General features: G+C 35.4%; 1 protein-coding gene across 1 annotated transcript in view; it reads right to left on the reverse strand.

Annotated features, from left to right (window-relative positions):
* ACTR2 (actin related protein 2) overlaps nucleotides 1-24,303 on the reverse strand; it is a 63,092-nt gene that overhangs the window by 20,405 nt on the left and 18,384 nt on the right. Inside the window, exons 2-4 of the mRNA XM_069068955.1 lie at nucleotides 22,098-22,208; nucleotides 16,517-16,732; nucleotides 14,165-14,237 (exon numbers count right to left, since the gene is read on the reverse strand). Of these exons, the coding sequence (XP_068925056.1) occupies nucleotides 14,165-14,237; nucleotides 16,517-16,732; nucleotides 22,098-22,208 (400 nt within the window). The remainder of the gene's footprint in view (nucleotides 1-14,164; nucleotides 14,238-16,516; nucleotides 16,733-22,097; nucleotides 22,209-24,303) is intronic.

The following is a 24,303-nucleotide window of genomic DNA, read 5'->3' on the forward strand; positions in this document are numbered from 1 at the left end:
AACTAAGTTATTCCTGACTCCTAGTCAAGAATGCTAGACACTATGCCACCACTTGACAATTATTTCAAGACATAAATTTGTTGAAAAATATATGATAGGGGCAGTTCTGAATACTAATGAGACAAACAGAAGCTACTTGTTGGAGTAATAAGGCTTAAAGAAGCAGTATGAGAAACAAAAAATCTTATCCTGGAATGTCCCAAGCACTGAGACTGTTAACTATCCTCTTACTCAATCATCTCTACTCCACTCCCTCCCTCCCCCAGTGCCACATTGTCCTGGTTCTCATGTTAATTATCTGACCAGTCCCTCTTTTGCATCCTTTTCTTTTTCTTTCTCTTGGCTCTCTCATCTATCTTCTCTCTCTATGCTCAGCCTTGCTGATCTATTTTATCTCCAGGGTTTAAACAACAGTAGATTTGAAATCATTGCTCCTCTCACTTCAGGTGCCTCCTTATTGCTTACTTTCTGTGTAATCTCCCATTGTTTGGTCATTCTCCCCTTCCCCTGGGCATCTGGACTAGATGAAGAGGTCCTCTCCAGCACCAAATTTTGTAACTGTAATTTCCACTTAAATGTTGCTTCCCTCCATACAATTCCTTTCAAGCTGGACAAATCTAAAATCTGGACTTACTCTTGTCTAGATAAATCCTCAACTTACCTTTTCTGTATAAACATTGCCTCTCCTTCCTGAATACCATTCTTTCAGTAATCCAAGCATGTAACCTTAGTGATCTTTGACTGCCTTCCCTTTTGATTTTAAGGCTTAAACATCTCACATCCACACCCTCTTTTCCATTTTCATTGTATCACCACCCAGTGAAGGTTCTTATCGCTCTTCTAAGAGTAATCCTTATCTGAAGTCTTCTCCCACCAAAACCAGCCTACACATCACTACCACATTGGTCCCTCAGTAAAAGAAAAACAGACTTGCCTGATTACCAACTTTATGAGGTTGCAAGCATTTTACTAAATAAAACTGAGTAGTATCTGCCTAGTACAATTCATCGAATAAATCAGGCACTTCATGTTTATTAAACAAACACCTAGAATAGTCCTTATAAGCAAAATAAAAAATTTGAGTTTAACCAAATTTTAATAATTAAAATTCTACCTTACATTCCCTAGACATCTAGTGAGAATAATTAATAGAAGAAAAAAAGATTTTACAGGTTATTGTAAAAACAAGTCTCAGTATTTTATGCATAATCACTGATTTAAAACACTCAAATATTTAAAAGTATAATACTGCTGTGAGAGAACAGTTTTATTATTGTAAAAGATTCCCTGGTGATAATGAGGTCACATACAGTCATAACTAATGAATCTGTGTCAAGAACTACTCTAATTAACCAGAACTACATTTATTATCCTTCACTTAAAAAAAAAGTCTACAAAGTCTTACAAAATGTTATATGTTTTAGAAGTAATACCTACTATCACTAGGCAATGTCTGGGAAGGGGAAGCTAGATGGCACAGTGGATAGACTGTCCAGCCTGGAGTCAGAAAGATTCTTTTTCCTGAGTTCAGATATGGCTTCAGACACTTCCTACAGTTGTGTGGCCCTGGGCAAGTCACTTAACCCTGCTTGCCACAGTTTCCTCATCTATAAAGTGAGCTGGAGAAGAAAATGGCAAACCACTCCAGTATCTTTGCCAAGAAAACCCCAAAGGGGGGAGGGGGGGGTAGGTGGCACAGTGAATAGAGCACTGGCCCTGGAATCAGGAGGACTTGAGTTCAAATCTGGCCTCGGTCACTTAACACTTACTAGCCGTGTAACCTTGGGCAAGTCACTTAACCCCAATTGCCCTGCTTTCCCCCTCCAAAAAGCCAAAAAAAAAACCAACAAAAAAAAAACCCTAAATGAGGTCACAGAGAGTTGGACATGACTGGAACAACTCAACAACAAAGTGTTTGGGAAGCATGAGAGAACTAATTAGTAAATTCATGTTCTTTTAATATTCTATTATAAAAGGGTAATAATGATTCATTAACTTCAATAAAATTCTAGATTACAGTTGCCACTCTATGAAGTTGTCATCTTAAATCCTTTCTGTGAAATTTTAAAAGATCTTCATCCTTAAATGGGTAAGTACTAAAGAAGGCAAGATATTGTAAAACAAATTATTAGCCTTAAAATAAAAGTATAAACAAGAGTAAGAAATGTTTTTTAATGGAATATTTGATCCTTACTTGCTTTGTGTATACATGATAATTTTAAGTAAAACACCTTTAGGAAACTATTTAGATTTATGTATTTTAAACAGCTTGGTTATGTAATTTTAATGACTGAAGTCTGGTCCAAAGGAAAAAAAGCACCAACTTCATTTTGTTGAAGAGATGACGATATAGGAGTATAGAATGTTGCATACGTTATTACACATAGGCAATGGGTTTGATTGGTTCTTTTGGCTAAACTTTTTAACTTTTAAAAAACTTTTTTAAATAGACTTGCTCAGTAGGGACTAAGGGAGAAGTCAGATCAGCATTTATAAAGTAAGGACTTACTATGTGTTGGGTACTGTGCTAATAAGCGCTGGGAATAAATAAATAGGCAAAACAGTCCCTACTCTCAGGGGGGTAACAGTCTAATAGGGGAGACAACATGCAAATAATCATGTACTGCTAAGATATATACAGAATAAATTGGGAGTAATTTCAGAGGGAAGGCACGAAGATCAAGAAAGACTGGGAAAAGTTTCCTGAAGAAGGTGAAACTATAACTTAGACTGGAAGGAAAACAGGTAAATTAGGAGAGTCAATGAAAACATTCTGAGTCAGAGACAGTGTCAAGTTCAAGGCACAGCAAGGATGCCAGTATCACAGAGTACATTGTAAGAGAGAAGAATAAAACGTATAAAGACTGAAAATGTAGGCAGCAAACAGGTTATGAAGGGCTATAAAAGCTAAACAGGATTTTATATTTTATCCTGGGGCTAATAAGGAGACACTAATGGGGAGTTTATTGAAGACAGAGGACCAGCAACACAGTCAAATCTATGTGTCAGAAAGATTAATTTGAAAGTAGAGAAAAGGATGGATTGGAGTTGGAACACCTGAGGCAGGAAGACCAATAAGAAGACTACTGCAGTAGTCGAGGCATGAGATGATAAGGGCCAGTCTGGTAGCAATGTTAGAGGATAGAAGAGTACATATACAAGAGATGCTGCAAAGGTAGAAATAACAGGACTTGGCAACTGATAGCATGGGGGGGGGGGGAGGAGCGGAGAAGGGAGGAAAAGTTCAAAGATGACTTCTTGGTTGTCAGGGTGGGTGACTAGAAGTGACCAGGTGGGTGGTAATATCCCTGACAGTAATAAGGAAGTTAGGAAGAAGGAAGGATTTGGGAGGAAAAGATGAGTTCTGTTTCAGACATTTTGAATTTAAAATGTCTATGGGACATCCAGTTCCAGATGTCCTCTAGGCAGTTGGCAAAGTAAGACCAAAAAGGTCCGGAGAGAGATTAGGGCTGGACAAATAAATCTGGAAAATCAGCTACACAGAGATGATAGTTAAATTCAAGGGAGCTGATGTGATCACCAAGTTAAAAAGTAAAGAGCGAAGGGCCCAGGACAGAGCTTTGAGGGACACTCATTGTGAGCTGGATGGTGATCCAGCAAAGGAAACTGAAAAGGTTCAGTCTTACAAATAGGAGGAGAAACAGGGAAAAAGTAGTGCCAGAAAAGTCTGGAGAGAAGAGTTTCAAAAGAGAAGAGTGTAATAATGTAAAAGGCTACAAGAGGTCAAGAAGGATGAGGATAAAGAAAAGACCATTAGATATGGCAATTAAGAGATCATTATTGACTTTGTAGAGAACAGTTTCAGCTGAATGAAAAAGTAGGAAGCCAAACTGTAGAGTTAAGATGAAAGCGTAAGGAAAAGAAATAGAGGCTTCTACTATAAACAGCCTTCTCAAACAGTTTAGCTATAAAAGGGAGGAGAGATATAGGGGACACACACACACACACACACACACACAAACAGAGTGGGGATAGATGAATCAAGTGACGGTTTTTTGAGAATAGAGAGACATAAGCATGTTTGTAGCTAGTAGACAGAAAGTAACTAAAAATTATTGAGAAGGGATGATAATAGAAGAAGTAATCTGCTGCAGAAGACAATATGGGAAAAAAAAATCTTGTGCATATAAAGGGTTTACCTTTACAAGGAGAAAGGCCACTTCTTTATGTCAAACAGAAGTGATGGGGGACCTAGTTGTAGACATCTAAATGACATGAGATAAAGAACAAGCAGAAGAGGGAGCTCTGTGAATGAACTCATTTTTTTTTCAGTGAAATAAGAGACGAACCAGATAAGAGAGAGCAAGGGATAGTCATGGGAGATTTGAGGAGGGACGAAGTTCTGGAAAAAAGCTGTGATGGGTTGGATAGTGAACTGATTAGTGATCGATGTGAGAGGATTGCCTTGCCATAAAATAAAGAGGCAAGGTACTCAGGACAAGAGGACAATGTAGAACTTAACTGGTTCACCAAGGGACCAGATGGAGAATGGAAGAGAATATATATATTTTACACAACACACACACACACACACACACACACACACACACACACACACACTCACTCTAATTAATGCAAGAATGATAGCCTAGGAAAGAACTGAGAAGTGGCAGGGTTAAGGGTCATGGAGAGGACAACAATAGGGCTTGGAGTTTTAGAGTCCACGAACACAGATGTGTAACAACACAGATGTGTAACATTTCTGAGTTACAGCAAGATCAAAGGTATCATCACCATCTCTGCATGTAGCATGTTGGGATAGAGAAGTGGGTCATAGGAAATAAGTAAGGTGAGTAACTGAAAAGTTAGGGTGCTTGAAGGGGTATCAATATGTATATTCAAGTCCCTCAGTATAAGGACATGAGTTTGGGAAGAAAGGAAGACTGTGAACCAGTCAATGAACTCACTGAGGGAGGAAGGAGTATAGTAGACTATATATATATATATATATATAAAATAGATTATATATCATTAGACAACAGTCACCAGAATCTTAATAAATAGGGATTGAATGAGCTTCAAAGGAGAAGTTACTAAATGATTGTGGTAGAGGGAGGGCCTGAAAGCAGCAATGAGGAACAAGGAATGTTACAACTTCCCCACCATGACCAGTGAGTAAAAATACAACCAGTGCTGGAAAGGGTAGCCAAGTCACCAGCAAAAAGCCAGGTCTTAGCAAGTACAAGATGACAGAGGAAGAAAGGAAAAGGTTTAAGACTAAAGACTGTTACCAATGGAACAGGCATTTTAGAAAGCACAGAAGAAGGGTTGGTTAGCTTCTGTGCAGGACAATGAAGAAAGTGGCAGAGGTGACTGAGGCTAGAAATATTAGGGGGACAGAGAATGGGATTTAAATAATAGCAACTGGGATTTCAGAATCATAGGAATGGAGTGACTATGACTGGGTGGAAGTATGTTCATCACCAAGGAGTGAATTCAAGGGGGTCATTACTGTTCAAAGAGGTACAGCCTTGGGTGAAGTTCTTACAAAATAACAAGAGATGTGTGACTAGAAATCAGATGGGGATGGGGAAGAGACGTAAGGATACCTAGAGTGGCAAGGTAACCGTCACAGAGCTGTAAGTAACAGAAAGCGGTGACTAGAGTGCAGAATTTCTGTTCAGGAGCAGAAATGAATGTGACATAAAACTAAAAGCCATCAACAAATTAAAAAAATATATTAAATACTTTTAAGAGTTCTTGAAAGAACCTGCCCTTACATCAAGGAATTTGTGTCCCAAAAGTTTTTTCTGTCATGCAGTAGCAAACAATTTTTTTATGTTAAATGACTAAGGAATTGTAAGGTGGAGGAAATACTTTGCAACATCAAAAATCAAACACCAAAAACAACTGGCTTTCTTCAAACACTAGTAGCTGAAGATTGTCTTTAATTTGAAATAAATAAATCATAACTTAATTTCCAGTTAGCACAGAAATATACTAAATATATTTACGTGCCACCTGTAGCAACAGTTTTCAATAAGAGCAATGCAAGCTTTCAAATACTGCTGCTGTCCCAGTTTGTTATATGAAAGTAGGTGTTATAAAAATTATCATTTCTCCTTTTAATCATAAATCTATTATTAATTCAATTCAAACATTTATTGAGTTCCTATTATATGCAAGATATTATACTGGATGCTGGAGACAAAAACAAAAAAATAGGAAAAGACGAATACACAAATAATCATAGTATCAGACAAAACAAATTAAGTGAGGAGAGTCTCTCAACAAACATTAACTAATATTAAGTACTTACTATGAGCCTGGTATTGTATTAAGGGCCAAGGATTCAAAGCAAAGCAAGAATAGTCTCTGTGTTCAAAGAGCTCACAGTGGGAGACAACACTCAAGTAACTGTGCATACAGATATACACATTACAAATGGAAGGGAATATTAGAGGGAAGGCACTAGTGGGAGTAGGAGAGAGTGGCACAGACAGTGGGAAGAGGGGGACACTGAGAAAGGCTTCCTACATAAAGTGAGATTTAAACTGAGTCTTCAAGGAAACTAGGAGGCAGAAGTGAGGAAAGCATTCTAATCATGAGGACAGTCAATAAAAAAGGCATGGAGTCAGGAGACAGTTGTGTGAACTAAAAGCCAGAAGGGCAATGTTGATAGACTGTAGAGGATGTGCAGGAAAATAAAGTGTAAAAAGATTGAAAAGGCAGGAAAAAGGGCAGGTTGTTAAATGCCAAATGGGATTTTATATTTGATCCTAGAAGTAACAGAAGCCTCTGGAGTTTATTTCTTTAGAAGGGTAACAGGATCAGAACTTTGTTTCTTAAGAAAATCACTTTGGAATTCAACTGTAGTGGGTGTGGGAGCACAGAGATCCCTGAGTGCAGCCCCACAGCTGCAGCCACCAAAGCCCTAGTCACCATCACACCTGCTGCTGTAGCAGGCCCCAGTTACCACCACTGCAATAATAAGCAGCCCATATACTAGAAGCAAAGGACGCCCTAGCAACATCCTATTAGCAGTGCCCACTGTCAGGGACAAGAAAGTCACTGCAATGAAGGTTTTGGAAACAATAAAATGGTTCATGTAAGAAATGGCCATGGTTTCATCAAGAGGAACGACGCCAAGAAAGATGTATTTGTACACCAGACTGCCATAAAGAAGAATAATTCCAGGAAGTATCTTCACAGTGTAGAAGATGGAGAGACTGTGGAGTTCTGAAGAAGAAAGGTTGCAGAGGCAGCCAATTATCACAGGCCCTGGTGGTGTTCCAGTGCAAGGCAATTTATTAAATATGCAGCCAACTATAACCATTACAGGAGCTGTCCACATTTGTAGGGGGTCTCCCAAGGAACTACCAGCAGAACTACCAGAATAGTGAGAGTGGGGAGAAAAATGAGGGAGCAGGGGCGGCCAGGTAGCACAGCGAGTAAGAGCACTGGCTCCAGTGTTGAGAAGACCTGGAGATCGAATCCCAGCCTCAGACACTTAGCACCCACCCAGAAACACCTGGCCGTGTAACCTTGAGCAAGTTACTTAACCCCAATTGCTTAGGGGCGGCCAGGTGGCTCAGCGAGTAAGAGCACCGGCTCCAGTGTCGGGATGACCTGGATCAAATCTGGCCTCAGATACTCAGCACCACACCCAGAAATAACTGGCCGTGTAACCTTGAGCAAGTTACTTAACCCCAATTGCTTAAAAAAAAAAAAAATGAGGGAGCAAAGAGTGTTCCAGAAGACCAGCTTCAACAACACGCAGAGACCCTACAGGCACGGACCACAGTACTCCAACTGTCTTGTACAGGGAAAAGTGATGGAAGGAGCTGACAATCAGAATGCAAGAGAGTAAGGTAGACCAGTGAGACAGAATATGGATTGGGGATCATGATTCTACAGGGGCCCTCCTCGTCAAAGACAGTCTAGAGAGGAAAGTAATAAAGAAGACAGAACCAAGGAGATGAGATCCAGAGTCAGCAGTCAATTTAATACTAGTACTGGAGCAGATTCCCAGAGAACCCTAAACCACAAGATGGCAGAGACAAAAGCAGCCAAACCACCAGCTGAGTATACATCCATCCCAGAGTCTGAGAAGGGTGGTGATGAATAAATGCCAACTTACCATCTCTACTATCATCTGGTTCAGGTATCATACAAAAAGAAAGAAAATGAAATTCTAGCAGTAAGACTTGGAACGGATGACCTAAGTGCTTGCTTTTTGCTGCTGGCCAGATAATTAGAACTGCCTGAATCATCTATATAGCATGGGGTTTTTATTATTTTTACCTAAAGAGATTTATTTTGGGGAATGACAAACTTTTTTTTTCCCTTTTAACTTATTTACTTTCAGTTTACAACATTCAGTTCCACAATCTCTTAAGTTTCAAATTTTCTCCTCCTACCTTCACATTCAATAGTAGTCATGTTGTAAAGGATTACAACCAACAGGCTGAACAATGAGAAAAAAGGGATAAAACAAAGCACAAACGATAGAGAGCAAATAGTTTGCTTCAATCTGCAGGCTCTGTAGTTCTTTCTCTAGATGTGGATATCCCTTTCCATCATGAGTCTTTTTTAGTTACAACAAACTTTTTTTTAAACTTAAGTTTTCTCAATACACCTTTAAAGGTTTTAAAATTGTTTCATATCTGGTCAAGTTGATTTTACAAATCTCATTTGTGATTTGCACTCCTGATTTTTAAAAAAAATCCACAAACTGCAAAAACCTCTTAATAAAGATCTCTAAATTTTTTTTTTAATCACTTTGGCAGCTAAATGGAGGAAGAATTGGAGTAGAGAAGCCTGAAGGAGACCAATTAGATTGCAATTGTAATACATTATATTAGTGTACTATAGCCTAAAAGTGATGAGGGTCTAAACTAGAATGGTGGTTATATAAGTTAAGAGAAGGTGATGTGTGTAGATAGAAAGGATAAGACTGAGCAACAGATTGGATTATGAGTACTAAATACAAGAAAAGAGTTTAGAATGACACTGATGACACGAATCTGGGTGACGAGATGGTGGCATACTCATCAACAAAGTATGGAAGAGGAGAGGTAGGGGAAGGGAGACGAGTTCTGTTTTGGATATGTTGAATTTGAGATGCCTTTAGAACATCCTTTTTTGTGAGATGTTTAAAAGGTAGTTGGTGGTACATAATTTAATAGTCCAGTAGAAAGATCAGGGCTAGATACAGAGATGTTAAATGAACCCATGAGAGTTAATAAGATTATTAGGAAGAAAAAAGGGTACAGGACAGAGTTTTGGGGGATACCTATAGTTAGTGAGGGAAACTGAGAAGTGGTAAGACAGGTAGGACAAGAGAACTAAGATAGAGCCGCATCAAAAATTTAGGGTACTAACGAGCATAATCTACTGGAAAAGACAGATGGTGTGGGGTCAAGGGTGATTGTGAGAGGTTTTCTCCGGTGTGAAGGGCTACCTCTTTACATGAGACAGGGGTAAAGGAGGAGAGAGTGAGAGAAAATATCTGAGTGATGTGAAATGAAAAAGGAAAATACAGATATCTCAACCAATGCCCCCAATTTTTTCAGTGTAGTATGAGAGTATGAGTTCTCAAGGGGTGGGCGGGAGAGGAAGGGAAATGGGGGTGAAGAAAACAATTTTGCTACTGGAGATTTAAGAAGGAATAAAAGGCTTGGAATCGCTTGGTTGTCATCCTTGATCTTGCCACCTCCCTTGTTCCCCAAAACCGGCTGTGTCCAAGTCTGTTTCTCATATCTGTCTTTGCTTTTCTACTTTTATCCCTTTAAATTCAGGTCCTTATTCATATCTGCATACCTGGCCCCCAAATTCCTGATGTCACCTTTCCTTTTTTCTTCTCCCCCTGTAAACTGTGCCACATTTATATAATCTGATGACAGGGTGGCTATGTGGCTCAGTGAATAGAGCACAGGCCCTGGAGTCAGAAGGACCTGAGTTCAAATGCAGCCTCAGACAATTAACACTTACTAGCCGTGTGACTTTGGGAAAGTTACTTAACCCCAATTGCCCTGCCTTCTTCCCCCCTCCAAAAAAGCAAATAATAATAACAATAATAATAATTTGATGACTCCGTGAATACTAGCTTTTCCACTGGTAGAGATCACAGCTGCTCCACACTTTCATTTTCACCCTGTCCGGTTTTTCAGTCTACATTCATCTCCCTAAATTATCAATTGTCTAATTGAAAACTTTCAACAGCTTCCAATGAATACAAGATCCAAATTCTTTTTGCTTATAAACTAAAGTCATGGTTTAGCTCCGATACACTTTTTCCAACCTTATTTCCTACCTACCCCTTAATAATGACCTCCCAACAAGCCCTGCTCTACTCTTACTTCTACGTTTTTGCTCTTGCTGTTTCATCACTCACTTTTCCCTTTTCCTATTCAAATACAAACCACATTGCTAAGCCCAGCTCTAGGTACACATCTTTTGAAGTAAGCCTTCCCTAGTATTCCAGTTTCTTCTTCTAAACTCCTATGACCATCATTAATTGCATCAGTTTTCCATATTTAATATTATATTACATTATACTGCTATGTAACTTCACGTCTGGTCTCCTTGGTTAGAATGTAAACTCCTTAAAGGCAAAACACAATGTTGTTCTGTACCTCTCCATAGCCCCTAGCAATGCAGTCAGTAAATACTGAGCCATGGAATATAATTTGAAAATGACCCTAGAGATCCAGTGAAATTTTACAGAGAAAGAAGTAAAAGCTTAGAGAGATTATGTTATTTGTCCAAGATCACGAAGCTAGTAGGTGAAAGAAGACTAGAACATTAGTTTCTTTTCTCCTTAGCCTAGAACTTTTCTCATTGATGAATTAATGAATCTAACCACTTACTATTTCCAAGTTCACCCAACAATATGCTTTTGTAAGACAGCTACCCACATTGAAAGGTACTATCTGTAACCTTGAAGCAGAAGACTATCACTTCCTGGAACTGAAATGATAGTCATTATTGGTCTTAAGATTAAATTTTTCAAAAGTATTATTAAAAATAACTAAAGATAGCCAACTAGAGGAAAATAAAGTTATGAATACTGGAAATTTAAAAAAAATTAAGGTTTTTATTTAAAGATTGATATTCATATAAAAAATTTTCCAAATTCTTCTAACAGATACTGGTCTATAGCTATAAATTGAATGTTCACATTCATTCTTTTCTACTTGGAGAGAGAAAAAAGGTCTAGGTAGAAAAAATCTTTTAAAAATCATCAGAGAATCTTGAATTTGAAGGAAAATCAGAAGCCTAAACTAAACCTGAAGTATAACTTTCTTCTATTGAAGGATCTCCCCTATTCCCCCAACAAATAATAGAGGAACTCACTATGCCAAAGGAATACAATATTCCATTTTTTAAATACTTTTAGTAATTAAACTGGACTGCCTCTGAGATTAAAACTGGAAGGAACCTTAGAAGTCATCACATCCAATTTCGTCATTTATAGATAAGGAAATTGAAGCTCAGAAAGGTTAAGTGACTTGAGTCACACAGCCAACATGTGTCTGAGGCAGATTCAAACTCAGGTCTTCCTGACAGTAAGTCCAGCAACCCATCCACTAAATCCGGGTCCTAGTTTTGTCCTATGAGCCAAAAAGAAAGTCATCTCAGGACAGCTAGGTGGTGCAGTGAATAGCGCACTGGCCCTGGAGTCAGGAGGACCTGAGTTCAAATCCAACCTCAGACACTAGACACTTACTAGCTGTGACCTTGGGCAAGTCACTTAACGCCAATTGCTTGGCTTTCCCCCCTCCAAAAAAAAAAGAAAGAAAATCATCTCAATTCCACATGAGAACCCTTCAAAAACTTTAAAGTGATGATCACGGTTTCTTCTTTTTCAGGCTAATATTCTGAGTTCTTTCAACCAATTCATGCAAGTAGTTGTGAGACCCTTTAACATTCTGGTCACCCTTATCTGGACCAACTGATCTATTTCCTTCCTTCGATGTGGCACCCAGAAACCCATAATAGTTCAAACATGACTGGTCCAATGCAGAATACAGTGGAACTAAAAACTCCTTGTTCTGGACATTATGCATTTTTTAAAAATTAGTTGGGCTTAATTTCAAATTCGCTTTTTTGACCACCATGTAACGATGACTTATGCTGCACTATCATAAATTTATCACCATCATATTTGTGATGGACTTATACTGTCCATCATAAATACCAGTCTTCTTTATATTAATTAATTTCTATGCATGTTTCTCCCAACTTTTGCTTACATAATTAATTTCTTTGAATACAAGTATAAGATTTCACATTTATCTCTACTGAATATAATTTTAATATTAAACTCACTGCTCTAGACCTGTTAAGACATTTCTGGATTACAATTCTATCATCTCACTTATTATTCCTCTCCCAGTTCTGTCACTTAAAGACTAATAAACAACAATTCTGTCTTCATCAAATTAATAAAATAATATCCCTGAAAAATTCTTTATTTTATAAGTCAGATTTTTAAAAATCTAGTGCCATGAAATCTTATATTCTCTATATCCTACAGGCAATTGTTTGACTAAAAACATATTCTGATATAAAATACAATTTGTAAAAAAGTCTTTTATTGACCCCTAGTTGCTCCTCAAAATAAAAGCTCATTAAAAAAAAAAAACCCACAATATTCTTTTAGTGGTGATATATAGCTATAAACTATGGAACACCATAGTCTCTAGAATTAAAACTGAAGATCACTCAAAAGGCAAAAGATAAGTACCTAGGAGCAGGGCTAGGTGGCACAGTGAATAGAGCACCAGCCCTGGAGTCAGGAGGACCTGAGTTCAAATATGGCCTCAAACACATAACACAAAAACTAGCCGTGTGACTTTGGGCAAGTCACAACCCCAAAATGCCCTCCAAAAAGAAAAAGAGAAAAGATAAGTACCTAGTATGTGCTATATCCTTATTATTTGTTACAGTGCCTGGGACAAAGTAATCACTTAATAAGCATATTTTCAATCATTCGTTCTTAGTGATCAGGAGTTCTAAAACCATGGTCATGATGTTAATGAAACACTTTAAAACCATAAATTACACAAAAGAAACTATGTAAATAGACACGCCAGAGAGAAATAGGTTGGACAGCCTGTGTGTTCCTTTGTATTTAAATGTCAAAAGATTTCAAGGAAGGCTTTTAGTATGTGGGTTGAGTTCCCTGAGGAAGCTTTAAGGGAAGGATGTTGTACTCCCATGTATTCAAGTGGCAATTACAGATGACATTCAAATTAATTGAGACTCAAGTACTCATTGACTTATCTCTACAATAATGTTTTTCATCTCTAGGAAAAAATATTTTTCAATATACTTTAAAACTTGCTCAAATCCTTTAAAGCAAATATTTATGTATTTATGTGTACAGCAGCAAAACAAACAGCTTAAAAAGTCTACTATATTTAATTTCATCATGACTAGTGGTTGATTTAATTAAGATCTTTCATATGTGACAGTAGATGACTATCACAAAATTTGTATTTAACAAAAAGTTTCAGGTATGTAAACAACCAAGTGTTCTTTTCTAAGAACCCTAGCAAGTATTTAAGTGTTTGTTGCACAAAACACCAAAGGCAGAAATACTAGAGTAGGTACAGTCCTTGGTTCATTCACATCAGTATTATATGTTCAGAACTCATCTCTAAATGTTAAATATCTATTACAAATTATTCTAATTTTTCCTGTTCAGTCCATTATAAAATTGCCATCCATGATCATCTAAATCCTTGCTGTACCTACATTTCTACTTGTGCAACTTTTCAGGATAAGAAATTCTATATGCTTCTTGCCTGGGTAATATAATTTTAGGATGAATATAAATAAATATTGTGTAACAATATTAATTATTAATAATAAAACATTATTAATAATATTATAATTTATAAATATAAAGAAAATATAACTAGCCTAAAAAATGTTTCCTTTATTCAGCATATTTAATAAGTAGGTTTGTGTTTATCTAAACCAGAACTTTCATTGTTTTGAATTTTAGGAATTAAGTCTACAAAAGACTAATTTTCTGAAATTATTTCAGAGATTTAAAATTTACAGTATTGAAAAAACATTTAGAGCACACACAGCAGATGATATAATTGAAAAAGAATGTGTTTTCCTTAAATTAGCTGACATACAGTTGAGTAATTGAGAAATAGTTCCCTGACAGTTAAGTTTCACCTACCTTGAGCATACAAAGTAAGAACAGCCTGGATGGCTACATATACACCAGAAAACTGGTAAGTCTCAAACATGACCTAAAAGAAATTAAAAGTATCCATGACTACAAGAAAAACCTTAGAAAATTAATCAACCTTCATTATGTATTATTCATTTACTGATTAGTTCTCCCTTAATAAATGTTACAGAAAACCAATACTATATAATTTGGCTCATGTCCAACATGAGTCTTGCCTTTCCAGCTCTAATTAGTTCGTGCTCTCACTACTTAAGTAGTTACATATTCCCCTAGTTTGATAATAGTTTTGTGAAACTCACTGAATCATATCACCAATTTAACAAAATAATACAAATGAAAGATTCTGAGCATTTCAGTTACTTAGCAATTATAATGAAATGAAATACTTTTACATAAGAATAAGACTACCTTAATCAGTGCTTTCTGTAAATAAAGTTCAACTCAAATTGTAGGATACCAGAGAAGCTCATCATTTTGTATGGGGATAATAATTTTGAAAATAAAAAAGGATATCATGAGAAGACAAAGAACTAAAAATATATATAGTTAACTACTAAGAGTGGGCAAAAATTAGACCTTTCTTGCTATGGAGCAATCCAGCTAGGTTAGAACACTCTGCCCACCTATCTGAACAACACGCTAGTTGGGTAGCCAATGGGAAATGAACTGCTTTGAGCAGGTAAAAATTTCCTTATGCCTTGGCTGGATCAAAGTTGTGCTTCCTGGGTCACAGGGAACCTGTGATATTCAAAGGCCTCAAATCTAATCCCACTGGTATTCATGGTTTTTTATTATGCATACTATTATTCCCCATGAATTAAAGAGAGTCGACAAAATTCTATACTTTTAAGTTTTAAAAAATTTGAATAATGTTTATAACATAAAAGCAGTTTATAAAATTTAAGGCTTACTGACACCAAATATAATAAAATAATTACATTAATGGCACACTTTGGCAAACATTTCACTCCATCAACTTTTTTTTAAAAAGGCAGAGTTAAATGACTTGCCCAGCATCATTTGAAATCAGGTCCTACTGACTCCATCCAGCCAGAGCTGGTGCTCTACACACAGCACCACCTAGCTGCTACTCTATCATCCTCTATTTAAGAAAAGGCAAGCTAAATGACTTGCCATTCTGAAAGTTTTCTGTCTCTTGCACTGAGTCAAGTTATCAATTCCTACTATTATTAGTAAGATCACTAAAGATATTTGTAGTAGCAAAAATACCTTCCATAAGCCTCAGTTTCTTTATCTGTAAAAGGAGAACACTTATACCATCTACACATCACGGGGTTGTGAAAAGGGCAGTTTGCAAACCTCAAAATGCTATATATTTTTATTATTATTACTTTTGTTATTATTAACAGGACAATTCTGTGAATGATAAGTTTAAAATTGCCAGCTATAGACAAATTTATAGTCAAATGTATAGAACCCAAAAACTAAAATGGTAAATCAATAAAGAACATAAGATATATCTTCAAGCTCTGCTGGGTTGGGAACCATGTCTTAGTTATCTGTGTATTTGGTCTTGTACCTACACAGTACTTTGCACACATCAGGTACTTAGAAAATGGTAGCTGAATGAAATAAGTTTTTAAAACTATAGTTCAATATGTAAGCTCCTACTTTTTAAATCTTTAACTTAAATGCTAGCCATATCCCAGAAAATAACACTTCCTTATTCAAGACCCTTTAAAAGAACATTGGTTCACAATTCTGTTAACCTTCAAAGAGGGAAGTGTAGCTATGTTTAAATTAATTTAAGATGGGGTTAACATTGAGCTACAAGTACAAAAAGAAAAACTGATGAAAAAGCAAAAATCTGAACATCTCAGAGCTAGCCAAAAGTTTAAAAACAAGTTAACTTTATTAATTTAAAATGGTTAGATTTAAGAAAAAGTTCCTAGGTTTATCTATATTAACTGGAGTAAGACAAATTTACCTTATACAATGTAGCTAAACATTATTAACATGCTATTCTGACTTGAAATTAGAAGGCCTTGGTTCCAATCTTATTAGCCAAGACTGTGAAGGGCAGTTTGATCTCTTGTAAAAGTAAAACGTTAAACTAGATTCTCTTTTGGGCCTACTTTGGCTCAAAATCTTCCACTAGATCTCTCTGTTTAAAAGGCTATAGAAATACAGGAGACTAATCACCCACACCGTTTCTTTATTCCTTTTCCCCTTGACTACTTACCTTTTTTGGAAAGTTATTCACATCTTCAAAGTTTGGGAAAGAAGACAATGCTTATGAGATTCCTATATATTTTTTTTAATTCTGAAATTCTATCACAGAAAAATGTATATACGCAAACCCTATCTTAAATTTACCTCCACAATCTTCTCCCTGTTTTTTGTTGGATTCATAGGAGGTTCCGTAAGCAAGATTTTACAATTTCTGGTATCTATGTTAAGTTTTTCTGGTCCAAATGTGTAGTCCCACAGATGCTTCATATCATCCCAGTTTCGAACTATGCCATTTTCCATAGGATAGTTAACTTCTAACATTGATCGCAATTCACTTGCCTCATCACCAACCATAAGATCCTAAAAATCACAATAGGAACATGTTAAAACTATTCAAACTCTTATATACAAGGTTTTAGAAAATCACATTTCTGTTAGATTTTAAGAAACTTAATATGAATAGGACAATCCCTGATTTACTGCAGTACTTTAAAATAATACATTTTCCCTTAACAGTTTTCAGGGTCACATTAAATTCTGGCCTTTCAAAAGCACTTCATAAAGTTTTGTTTTTGAATGGCAGATTTCAATGTATATCGTGGTTTAAAACAATAAATTGATCTTACCTTCTGTTCTTATGATCTCAAAAGAAAGGGTTATTAGCATAAATAAATCCTACATTTTGTTATACTAAAGGGCTTTCTGTGTGGTTTCATCTGTTGCTTTTGATCTAATATCTAAGTAAAAAAATGTGTGATAGGTTAAATTACACATAAAGGAGGAGAAGATGAAAAATATTCAATGCATATAAGTATATTGTGCATACTTTTCTTATTACCAAAATGGTAATAATAAACATCTGAAGCACAACAGAGTCGTTCCTTATGCCAGTCCAAAACAGGATTTCAGGCTAGAACTGAGAGTTTACAGATAACTTCCCAAATGAGTATTAAGGGAATTAAATCTTAAGGGAAAAAGTCCCACCTCTTTTAATAAGTATCCCCAGTATGAACAATAATGTAAATCTCAAAAGCATTTCAGAAAAATGTGGTATCACACACAAAACCCATTATCTCTATATATACTCTGCTACCCATTATGCCAGCCTTGATATTATTCAACTGTAGAATATTATAATTTGTGGGAAAGAATTACAGAAATAAAACTTTTTTTCTCCAATGGTTAATGCAAATTAGGCAATCTCAACAAAATATAAGGAATCAGTAACATTGGGTTTTTTTCAAAGTGTCCATCTCTAAAATACTCTTTAAGGAAGAAAAAGGCAACACTATTAAGAACACATTCAATCTTAAGATTGAATCCCATTGAAAAACTAAAATTTCCAGCAAATTAGCTGTATAAACAAGAACAATTAATAAGAAAAAGCTGAAAAGGAATTTCAACATATTTATCAGGATGCAATAACGTTACAGTGCTCACCTTATTTATGATTGACCCTTTCCAAAACTGAAGTATTATAAATGCTTGGATTCTTTTAAAGCTTTTTAACATTTTAATACTTCAGTATCACTCACATAAAAGATAAAAAAACCAAGAATTAATAGGTGTGTCAGCACTTGAATCTTCAAAGTACTCAACACTCCTATGGAAATTTAACATTAATTTTAACACATTTTAGTACACATTATCCTGTATTTTATACATTTTAAAAGGCTTATTTAGGGCGATTAGAAGAAATGTAGAAAAAACACCAAACTTCTCAGGAGAGCCGAGTTCAAATGCTGGCTCCAACACTGTATGACTATTCTCTAATCATTAGTTTTATCAACTATAAAATAGGAACTATAACACTGATACTTCCAATTCTATAGGATTATTATGAAAACAGCACTTTACAAACCTCAAAGTACTATATAAAAGCATTATTACAGACAGCATGAATCATTAGTTTTATTATTACTCAGTAAAATAATCATGCTTTAATATTTCATTAATCTAACTCTATGTACAAACTATATTTCATTCATTTTAGGAAAAGTCTGTCCTAATGTAATGGTGTGGATTCTCACAACCAAATCAACATCTTACTTTGAAAACATTTTAAGATTAACTGAAAGAAATTTCTTAATGAACAAAATTATCTTTACCATTCCTCAGCATATAGGGAAATTTGAAAAAGAAGAAAAGATGTAAGAAAAATGTGAATGATTAAATGTAAATTATGTATGTTAGTTATACTTATCTTTCTATGACGTTTGTTTACCTATGACTGAGGTTTTAATATAATACACAATAACACGAAGTACTCTTTCAAAGAGAACCTCAACTTCTTAAAATAAAACCTACTGAGAAAATTATGCATCCTGCCCTCAGACCTTAGAAACAAGGTGTGAGTTATTAGGTCAGGCCTCAGGTTTTACTACTCTCTTGACAGCAGTAGTCTTCACTGGGCACTCAAGCCTAAAACATCACCTGTTGCCTGAAAAGAATTAGAAATTATGGTAACTATCTGTAATGCCTTTAGAAATATGTTAATACATACAACAAGCAGCAAAAATTATATTTTACAAACAGCAGGCAGTGTAAATTCCAATTACCAATAAGAACAATTCTGAAATATGCAACTAAATTAAAGATTCTAGATAATCTGAATTTTGCAAAGAACTTCATATACTAAATAAAAAGCACACAAAATGTTGTTATACACTTACACTACTCTACATAAAAATATTAATAACATTTGACCTCATCTTAACCAGTACATTTTTAGATCTTTAATATTAAATCTTGTCACTTATTCTGGGCTAAACCTAGGCATCCCCCAATCTTCTTAAACTATTTGATATTAAATAGGAAAATTAACTTGACAAAGACTGAATGCCTAAAATGCTTTTAGGGGAAAAAGTTAAAATGTAGACATTTTAAAGTCTTTAAAAATATCCAAAAATAAAATTAGTAAATAGATGAAAAAATCTCAAGGAAATACAATAAAAGGATAGAACAAATCTTCTGGGGACAAAGCTGTGGGGTTCACATGAAAAAGTTACTACACAACTGCATTTATTTGGAAAAATGAAATAACCATTCACTGTTAAAATTCTTATGAGCACCCTCTTTTTCTTAAGTCCCATACTTGTTGATCCTATTATTCCTCACTAGTGATAATAGAAGAAACCAATCAATATCTCTTCCTTCCTTTCCCTCCATTATACTTCACTTGCTTATTGAAATTTTATTCTAATGCTTTGCAAATAGCACAGAGCATGATGAATAAATATACATAGGGTATGATTAAAATGTTTAACTGAACACAGTCATGTCAAATAAACTTATTTACAACCTGAAAATTCTACTAATCCTTTTCACTATGCAAAACTTAATCCTGTAAAGAATCATTTGAATTCTAATATAATGCACACCACATTCCATTTTAACTATTAAAATTTTCTACATGGTAGATTAAAAAAAAAAAGTCAAAACTATGTTAGTGATTAGAATGTTTGGTCCTTGGTACATGTCCCATTCAGAAAAAAGCATAAGACTTAAATTAGTTGCCACTAAACTGAAGCAATGAAGGAAAAAAAAAGTTAAAAAAAAATGAGTGAATGTATTAAAAAAAAATTATGGAAATATCCCCCCTCCCAAATACTAAGGGACACAAAATAACAGCTACTGGTCCCATAAAGCAAAAGTGGAAAACAAACAGAGCATGGTATAACCTCACTTACCATCTTGTTATTCTACTTCAACAGGTCAAGAAAGGTGAAGAGAGAGAAGGTAGAAGTAAGAGTCAGAAAGGCCTAAATAAAATCCTCACTAAAAATTTTAAACACACAAGCAAGAGAGACAAATTAAGTAGAAGTCAGATGCAGTACTGCTATGATTTTACTGAGTTAATAAAATCAGGGCCAAATTAACATGGTCAGTATCATCAACCCTAAAAAAGGAATAGTTGTTCAGGCACCTTATTTATAAATGGAATTTGCTATTTATGACTTAAATTTCCAGTTTCCTTCTATAGTTAATAACCATGTTAGTTGAAAAGGATGAAACAGAAAGTATCCATCAAACATAGGAAATTTCAAATTCCAAGCATCCCTCCAAATTCATTAATTAATGTTAATAATAACTGATTTTCTGAAATAAAAAAAAAAGGAAACAAAAAGACTCTCTCTAGGTAGATAGATCAAAGTTATAATTCTGGTTATTGCATGAAAGCTTAGACTAGTAACATCCCTTTTGCCCCATTTTTCCAACCTAAACCATATGACATTATAGTTTCAAAAGGCATGACAGGTTGAATAGATTGAGCCAATGGAGAACAGAGTAGGCAAACCTTGTGGGGGGGGAAATTCCCTTCTGCTAATCGATCATTTTGCATTTATAGCAGAAGTCATGGAGAGAAGGAAGACAAGAGTCCATGACCACTCCATGGCCTTAAATGTAAAATGAAACATTTCCTAGAATGAGGACATGTATTTACAAATATATGAACATGCTATTTGAGAATAAATTATAACTATACAACATATATTGCTTAAGTATGGTAAAGCAGAAATGGCATTCTTTATTTCCAGTTAAGTATATCATTGAATAAAAAAGATAATATTAATTTCAGTTTTAAAAAGGTAGTCATAGTTTATCACAATCAATAAATGTTTAACTTATGTGATTATAATTATGCCCAAACTGAAATTAAGATTTAAATTTCAAGATGGAATTCAGTCAGAATTAAAGAAAAAAATTGGAAAAGAAACTACTAGATTAATTTCTTGTCTCAAACAACTTATTTCTGTTTAAAAATCCACTTCTACTGCTTCTATTGTTATAGGTTTCTCTGGTGATTTTTGTTCTTATTTTTAATAAGGAGAAGCTAAGTCGGGATTATTTAAAGGTCTTTTAAAAAGATTTTACATGTTATTTAGAATAAAAAAAGCTATCAGTACATTTATTCACTGAGCTAGTAAATAACTTAGCAAGAAAACAAATGCCTACTACACAAAACTGTAAACCTATACTTTACTATAGACCTCTATCTCCAAAGACAAACTGCATCCTAATCTCTCATTCAAGTGACTTGGTGTTCTAATAGTACCCAGAAGTCTTACAAAGAGGCTACATAAATAAGACCTACAACACTGGCTCATTCAAGGACAACTCTCAATTACTGCTCCTGAACTCTAAGGACCATAACATTCTATATTATCTGCTTTCTATCCCCACTCCAAGACTAAGCTAAATAGCACACCAGAGAATCTTTGGGCAAAAGCCAAATGGAACACATGCATAACTTCCTCCTAAGGCAGTGTCTAGGAGGTTGGTGGTGTTAGTTGAACAGAAGAACATATAAGATTTATATGGCGTCCAAAGTTTCCACAGCTATACTGTGAAAAAATACAGGATCAGGCCACAAAGCATTGAAAGAAAATGCACAAGTTTCCAAAGAAGCATTTATATAACAGCAGTTGCCCTATAAAATAGAAAGATAGAAAAAGACCTTTCGAATTTTAAAGAACAAAAGCATTCTTAAATTCCCTCTATTGTTCAGCTAGGATTAAAACCCTCAGAAGAATATTAAGCATTATATACAGAACTTAATAGGTATTTTATTCCAAATATATGCTGTATAGAGTCACAAAGTAAACAAAATTAGATTTAAACTGACATTAATGCTTCACTTTGCTGATCACTATGCTTTATTTAGCAAATATTATTTCAAGTAACAAAGATTTCATTCCTGATTTACTTATAAATAAAATATTACCTTGATTTCAATATTTCCCACTTTGGTGGTTGATCTGATAATAGGTCTTCCAACCAAAGCTGGAAAGATGTGTTCTGGAAAATTAGAGCCTGCATATCCACATTTGACAAACTGAAAGGGAAAAAAAAAAGCGTGTTAAAATATGTACCACTTTCTAAATCTTTTTTAGAATGACTATTAGACTGTTATTATGAATACCAGAATACCAATAAAATACTTTTACACATTAATTCACTTGAATATAGAATGCCCCCTTTTGAAGAGTGAAACATTACTAAAATATATAGTAACAACAAAACATAATGAAGCTTTAATTACAATCCAGACTTTTGTTGTATCTTTGGCAAAGTTTTCACCTTTATACTGTGGATCATTATTTGTCATTTATTCATACTGTTTGATGTGGCTAAAAAACTGTCTAATCCAAAAAGCATACTGTAGAGATAAGGCTGACCTCAGAGACACTCCTGGAAAGCCCAAAGGCTTTAAGGAATGCTCAGGTTCCACCCCATTCCACCCAGTGCTCCTTTTAGGTCCCATCAGGTCTACTCCAAGTTGGTGTTTTGGGTTCCCCAAAGAGACTGACTTACTGATATACATCTCCAACTGCCCTTCTTTTGGAGACTACTTACTACTGCCTAAGTGAGACCAATCAAGCAAATGTCCATATGCCCTTTTCTCAATTCTATATAATGTAAATTATATAGAATCTTCACAAAGACTTGAGGAGGGGGCCACCCCTTTCCTGTTTGTGTCCACTCTTGCTCCCCCCCCACAACCTAATAAATGTCTTCCTAAAACTACTTTAGATTTTGGAGTACATTTTTGTGAACAACAATACATTTTATACAATAGCAACCCCCCCCAAAAAAAAACAACAATAACTCTCAAGGAATCATAAGTTAGCGTGTCATATTCTGCATACTTCTACATGTGAACCAGTGTGTAACCAACACTGAATATTTTAACAAAATATTTACAGATCTTATTTAACAATAAATACTTAATTTTCCACAAAAGTTTTGCTCTAATGCCTCATCATCTCTCAACCCTGAGTTCTCGATATACTAGCAAAACACAAGACCTGGCAACTTCTGTCAACCAAGCTAGAAAGTCTTTGACTATAACCCCAAAGACAGATTGGGTCCGCTGTCTGTGATCTAGCCTTCTTCTAAAGCACCAATTGATCTATCAATCAATAAGTATTTATCAAGTGGCACTCAGTGCTAGGCGCTGTGCTAGCTGTTGATAAAACAAATAAAAGACAGAATCACTTCCTACTCAAAAGAAGCTTACATTTTAATGGAAAAGGGAAATACATATTATGTAAATATATACAGCTGACATATAAAGTCAACAAATACAAATATACATAAAGTACAAGATGATTTGGGAGGAAGAACACTAGCAGTTGGGAGAATGAGGAAAGACTAAGTAGACCTGATTCCTGAGCTATGACTCAAAGAATGAGAGAACTCTATGAAGCAGAGATAAGGCAAAAGTGAATTCAAGGCCTGTGGGAAAGCCAGTATAAGGGCACAAAGAGGGGAGAGTATCCTGTGTGAGGAACAGAGAGAAGACCATTTTGGATAGATCTCAGAGCGTGGGAGAGGGAATAATGATGCCCAATGTCTATAACATGGATTTTTACCCTTTTTGTTGCTGTTGCTATGGACCCTTTTGGCAATCTGGCTTCCAAGGGCTTCACCAGATGGCCAAAAGAGTCCATTAACACACAAAAAAGGTTAAGAATCCCTGTTCTAGACCACCCATAAGCAAAATTAATTGCTGGTAGTCCAAATTTGACATTTCTATCCAAAGACTTACAAAGTGACAAACTATGAGAGGAGTTGAACTCTATCAATAATTATGTTCTCTCTATAAATGAGACCAGAAAACAAGAATATGCAGCTACTAAATGTTAAATGGGAAGAGGCTTACAGGTTCTCCCTTTATTGTTGTTGTATTGTTTCAGTCACATCCAATTCTTCATGATCCTATTTGGGGTTTTCTTGACAAAGATACTGGAGTGGTTTACCATTTCCTCTTCTAGCTCATTTTTTTTTGGAGGGGGGAAGGCAGGGTATTGGGGTTAAGTGACTTGCCCAAGGTCACACAGCTAGTTTTTTGTGTTAGGTGTCTGAGGTCAAATTTGAACTCAGGTCTTCCTGACTCCAAGGCTGGTACTGTATTCACTGTGCCACCT

The sequence above is a fragment of the Petaurus breviceps genome, unplaced genomic scaffold (genome assembly GCF_028583685.1).
Source record: "Petaurus breviceps papuanus isolate PSGF00001 unplaced genomic scaffold, PetGlider_PUasm1.0 90775, whole genome shotgun sequence".
Lineage (NCBI taxonomy): Eukaryota > Metazoa > Chordata > Mammalia > Diprotodontia > Petauridae > Petaurus > Petaurus breviceps.